The sequence below is a fragment of the Cynoglossus semilaevis genome, chromosome Z (assembly GCF_000523025.1).
Source record: "Cynoglossus semilaevis isolate Cse_v1.0 chromosome Z, Cse_v1.0, whole genome shotgun sequence".
NCBI lineage: Eukaryota > Metazoa > Chordata > Actinopteri > Pleuronectiformes > Cynoglossidae > Cynoglossus > Cynoglossus semilaevis.
In genome coordinates, this window is record NC_024328.1 from 1,822,179 (window position 1) to 1,828,551 (window position 6,373).

Consider the following 6,373-nt stretch of genomic DNA (forward strand, 5'->3'; position numbering starts at 1 on the left):
GCGGGTAAACCACGAATAATCCGCACAATCCAGGGGTGTGGTCCTCACAAAGACGAAGTGTCAACAGGATTGCACACATACAGTTAAACACATATATTACATGTTATGAACAGCTTTACAAAAACAAAACAAAACAAAAAACAAAACAAAACCAAAACACAACAACTTGTAGGACATAATTGTAGAGTTTCTATATGTACAATTAGTATACTGTCGAACCAATAATTTAATATACCATGTAAAAAGTAAACTTCATGACAAATACAATGCATCACTCAAATATCAACAATTAAGTAGTACAATATCATATATATATATAGATGATTATAATGTGATATTCTGTTATTGGTAATGGGGTAAAATAACTAAAAGGCATTTGGATGTGGCCCACTTCTGCCAATGATGCAGCCTAGCTGACTTCCATCTGGTCCAGATCAAAACAACCTTATTTAACAGTTGTATTCATCTTGTCTTTGCATGTGTCTCCATTCATGTTGGCTTAGTGATCACCTTTACGGTGGTATGGGGGACCAGTCCTACCTACTGATCTGAAAGACTTTTAACCCTTGTCATAATATGGAGATGAGAAGTATAAGAAGAATATATATATATATCTTTATATCTATTTGATTTTTATTTAATTGTTCCCTTGGCACTGTAGGATATATCCTGCATTTGTGTAGGGATACCAACTTAAATAGCACATATTTCATCCAGTTCTGCATGTAGCAGTGCTGTCGTCAGCTCGGAGCCCAGACCTGTTATTTCTGCTGTCTGGATTTCATCAGTAATGATTATGTGGTAATTTGAGTTGCCATCAATTAAATTGACCTGTGTTTAAAAATACTCTTGTGTCCTGAAGAATGTTGTCTGTAAAGCATGTGATGGAGTAAAACTGCAAAAACAACAGAAGGTCGGAGTAGGTCGTAGAGAGTTTCCATTGCTTCTCCGTGTCAGGATCAATATGACTGATGTGCCGCCGTGTCAGGAAAGCTGATCTTTTTGGGTGATGGTTGCTGGGCAGATTTCCTCCAGGGGTTTCTTTTCTCCCCTGTTGGTGGGGGATGAAGGTTTGGATGTGTAGTGTCTATGTAAAAGCTATTGACAGTGCAGCCAGAGAAGAGCCTTAGTCAGCAGTAGATTGATCAGTCCTGCGGCACCAGTCTGCTTCACTGGACAGTAGCCCAGCTGGTCACCAACAGTGTAGACGTCTACAGTGATGTGCTGTATGAAGGTTCTGTTAATCTAAGACTCTATGACAATAAGCTATTGTGAAACGGATCCATATCAAAGCAAAATATACTGTATCTACAGAGTTTAATTTTAATTTTAAATTACTCTTCTGCAAATGCTTTTAAAATATGCTGAATTGACTAAATTTGAGCTATTGTTGCTACTTTTGGCCTGACTTTTTATTAGTTGCTTTATTTTAAATGTTTAGTTTTTTTACTGACATTTTTTAATTTTTGGATGAACTTTTACCTTTTTTGGCTATTTTGTGCTATTTGATGGGTAAAATGTTCCTGGTCATCGTCCAACATTCAAAAAATGTTGGTTATAAACAAATAAAGTTGAACTATATTGATCCTATATTTGGGAAATTGTTGTGGTAGCAGCAAATATGCTGTGGTTCTTCTGGGAATCGAACTCAGGACTCTCCGTTCTTTGCTTTCGAGGCAGACGTGCTAACAGCTACACTATGGAATGGATTATGGTTGATTTCATTTATATTAATAATGTGTTGTTCCAGTTTTTGATTTCTGGCTTCTCTTACAATGACTTGGCTGCTGTGAAATGTGTTTCTCCCCGGTCCAGGTCTCAGTGGAGATGGACATGAGCAAACCGGACCTGGCTGCTGCCCTGAAGGACATCAGGGCACAGTATGAGAACCTGTCAGCCAGGAACCAGGTCCAGACTGAGGAATGGTACCGATCTAAGTTTGCCACTGTGACTGAGGCGGCTGCTCGCAACCAGGACGCCATCAAGCATTCAAAGGAGGAGCTGAGCGAGTATCGCAGGCAGGTACAGGCCCGCACCCTGGAGATCGAGGCCCTTAGGGGCCACAACGAGGCACTGGAGAGGCAGATTGCAGAGATGGAGGACCGTCATAACAATGAAATTGGAGAGTTGCAGGTACGATGACCGAACTATGACTACCATATGTAGATGTTTTTCCATTTTCTACCATATGTAGATGTTTTAATCCATATGTGAGGACAACAGGTGGTAATTAGTTGTCTTTTGACACACGTGAAAGCTTCAGTTGACAATGTGATTGTACAATGTATCAATGTTGTATTTTGCTTTTCATTTTAATTATTAAGAAAATCATTAAACATTTCATTAAATCTTTAATTCGTACAGCCCTACTGTAAGTGCGTAATGGTGGTCATGAACCCATGACTCCCGTTGTGAATCGTGGATTTACAAACCTTGATGCAAAATCCAGAGATTTACTGTGCGCAGTGAAAACTGACACAAACAAACAAACACTAACACATTGAGTTATTGAATTATGCTGTGCATAGCAAAGGAGTGTCCCATATCAAAAATCAATAATGTCTCTGCTCAGGGTGTTTTAATTGACGTTTGTATCTGTTTGTGTGTGTGTGTGTGTGTGTGTGTAGGACACCATTCAACAGCTCGAGGTTGCGTTGCACAGCACCAAAGGAGAAATGTCCCGTCACCTGCGTGAATACCAGGACCTTCTGAATGTTAAGATGGCACTGGACATTGAGATTGCTGCTTACAGGTCAGAGACAGGGAAAAATAATTTACTTCTCAGTTTAAAAAAAAGAATAAAAAAAAAGAAAAGAATGTGAAAGTCTGGTTTGTTGTCTGGTCTTGACATGGACCTCTTAAAAACAGCCAAACATTAGTCTAAATCCATGAGATGAGAAGTACCACCATGATGACCAACATTAGAATATAGCAGCATAGGTCTTCCCTGTTAGCTTCCACCACAGGAGAGAGGTTTAGAAAGATGTTTAGAAATGTTGTATTAATTGTGCATGGTATGTTTCAGATTTATTCAATTGAAAATGTAAATATGAAAATATGAATTTTATACTAGAGAGCGTACCACAGTTTGAGAACCCCTGGTCTAAATAACCGAGAAATAAATGAAGAACTAAAAAGCTGAGTTGTAGCCATAGGCTAGCATAAAATGTTTCCACTTTGATTGCTAGTAAACATGGCTTTACATTTTTTTATGTAGCAATAAAAACATAAAAATATTTAAATCTTCAATTATCTTTCCAATATAAATGTGACTCTTCTTCTTCTTTCTTCCTATTCTATTGCGTGTAAACAGGAAGTTACTGGAAGGCGAAGAATGCCGCATCAGTGCTGTAGGTGGAGCCATGGTCCAGTCAGGATATCCAGGCTTCTCCTACATGTCAGCTCGAAGCTACGGCCTTGGTGCATTGAGGAAGTCCGGTGCCAAACCTGAGGTAGAGGAGGAGGAGCCAGAGGAGGAGGAAGAGGATGAGAAGGAGGAGGAAGAAGGAGAGGAGGGAGAAGACGGAGATGATGAGGATGGAGAAGATGGAGAAGAGGGAGAGGATCAGGAGGAAGGTGAAGAAGGAGAAGAGGAGGAAGAGGCCGAGGAGGAGGAGAAGAAGGTGAAGGGAGAGGAAAAAGAAAAGGAAAAGGAGAAAAAGAGCCCCACTGGCAGGAACAGCAAGAGCTAAAATGCTTGTTTAGACATCTTTATCCTCATCATCATCAGCACATAAGTCCACATAACACCCATCACTTGTAATGGATGTCGTTACAGTTCAAAGTTACAAATATCCAACACACAACACATTACCACCTCCTCAATCCCATACAGAAGTAATTAGAACCCTGATGACTGAACCACGACATTGTCCCTTAACATTAACGTTGAGCTGTGAAGATCTACTACGTGACCTCTTTCAATATGTCAATATATGTCCTCAGTAAAATAGATTCAAATTATTTTTCTCTTCCATCATACAGTGATGAATGCCAGACCATTAGTCACCATTTTACGTATCCCATTCTGACTGGATCTGGGCCACTGACATTAGGATTTACAACTCAGTGTTGGACCAGGCATGTAATAGGTTATACATAGACCAACCATTCATCACAAAACACAGTAACAAAGTTACTGTTTAGCTCTGTGTATGTGGTTCTCAACATAATTGGTTTGAGTAAATACTTAACCCTAAAGTCTATTTTTAATTATATCTAATTCAAACTCTTAATCTAAAATCTAAAATTTAGCATTAAAAACTATATCATAACGTAACCCTATCCATGTTAACTGGGGGACCTGATGAAATGTCCTCACAACATCACAACACATGTCCCTATGTGTTAGGTTGTAAACATAAATGTGTCCTCACAAACTATCGAGCAAGACTTTGCCCTCTTGTGGTAATGCCAGTTAATGCGCTGTTAGACAATTCTTTGCAGTCAGTGTCTAGGAGGACAACAAATATCTCCCTCCCTCTCCCTCTCTCCCTATCTCTCTCTCTCTCTCTCTCACACACACACACACCTGTTTACTCAATAGCAGATGTCTCCAACACTTATCCAATGAAGCAGGTGTTCTGCAGTAGAGGGAGCTAATACTGTAACGTTATATTAAAACTCTGGCAGAAAACCATCGCACACCGTCTTCACACTCTGCCACAATTTTCACCATGTGTGTGGAAAGATGTCTTGTAAGCCAGCATGAGTTTCACCAGTGTTTCAAACTGAATGTGAGCTTCAGCAGATGTGCCATTTTCAATCAATAATCACTGCAAAAGCAATCAATACTTGGTTGAAAGTAACAATTTTTGTCAGCACACACACTTTATTAGACAAATGCACAGATTTTGGAGCATGACCAAGGATTGACCAATTCCAACTTTTACGGTGCTATTTAATTTTTACATACAATAAAAGTTGGGGAGTACTGTAAAGTGGAGTTTTTTTCCCAAAAGAATACATGGTCGATCAGCTTTTTTGTTCTGAACGTTCTAGCTTGTGTTAAAAATGTGTGTTACTGTATGCAGCAGGTGAGTGCTTTCTTCCACCGCTTTGCATTTTCTTCCCCACAACCTGACACAACATGTCATCTCACCATGACACAATGAAATGTACCACCGACCCTTCTGTCCTCTTATTTCCGTCTTCTCATTTCACCGCAGCCCTGCAATGAAGGCAACTCAGAGCTCAGAAAATTCTGTAAATACTGTAGAAGTGTGCTGGGACGGTGGGTGCTTTTCTTTCATTTGCTTGAAAAACAGGGGACGAGAAGGTGGAGAGGTGGTAATAAAATGTTTAGAGTTTAAAATGCTGCTATATATATATATTTATTTATTTTGAAGTATACAAAGCGAAGTATACAACCCTCCCATCCTTTGATTGATTCGTTTGTCAAGAAATGTTTCTCCCGTCATTTCTTTTTTCTCAAAATACAAATCCAGTGCTTTTTATTTCTTACCCCTTCTTTCTTCATCCTTACACAAACTTATGTTCAGTTTAGCTGTAAAGTGAGCAGGACGGTGATGGCTGTGAGTGTCAGGCAGCAGAAGGTGACACTGAGAGTCTTCAGCTCAGGCTGCAGGTGACAGGTGACAGGTGATGCTGCCGGTGTCCTAGTGTTAAGGTACAGAGTCACATTTAAGGGCTACTTTCACTGTATCTCCATGTACCACTTCCCCCTTCTGTACTGTCACGTTACACTTCATCATCTTTTGTTTGTTTTTGACAAATGAATCAACCAACAGGCATGAATGCATGGCCTGACTCATGGAGCTTGACTATTTTTGGATGAGGTAGAGTTTTTGCTTGCAGTGCATTTAAAGAATAATAATAATAATAATAATAAAAAATAATAAAACACTTGCCTTAACATGACTGAAGTTAAAATAAAAACACTTGTTCACCTGCATCTCACTTGTTTCTGGGGAGGTTGAAGAGTGCAGACACTTTCCAGACTGCTGTACAACTGTGACTGTATATGTGCTGCTAATTCATGCAGTGATCTTCCTCTCAAAGCCAAATAAAAACATTTATTAACCAAAAATCACTGCCTGTGTGTTTTCTCAATGCAAAAAAAAACAACAAAAAAAAAACAACTACTACTTTTACATTTATGAAAAGTGATGTGAAGTGAAGCTTTCAAAAGACAGTTAGTACAGAAATACTGGGCTATGAAATCATGAAATCTTTAAATAAATAAATAAATAAATAAATAAATAAATAAATAAAATAGAAATTATATTCTCTAATTTTCATCATTACTTTGTTTGGCCAAAAGCAGGTTGACTCCATTTAAAAAAACATGTACATGTTGTAAAAGTGTTAAGTCAGGTCCGTCTGTTGCTGTTGGGTTAATGAGTTCCATTAC

At 38.9% G+C, this 6,373-nt stretch overlaps 1 protein-coding gene across 1 annotated transcript in view; it reads left to right on the plus strand.

Moving 5' to 3' along the window:
• The window catches only part of neff1 (neuronal intermediate filament family member 1), an 8,013-nt gene extending 1,964 nt beyond the window's left edge, over nucleotides 1-6,049 (plus strand). Inside the window, exons 2-4 of the mRNA XM_008335724.3 lie at nucleotides 1,816-2,133; nucleotides 2,628-2,752; nucleotides 3,314-6,049. Of these exons, the coding sequence (XP_008333946.1) occupies nucleotides 1,816-2,133; nucleotides 2,628-2,752; nucleotides 3,314-3,692 (822 nt within the window). The 3' untranslated portion in view covers nucleotides 3,693-6,049. The remainder of the gene's footprint in view (nucleotides 1-1,815; nucleotides 2,134-2,627; nucleotides 2,753-3,313) is intronic.
• The last annotated feature ends 324 nt before the right edge of the window (nucleotides 6,050-6,373 follow it).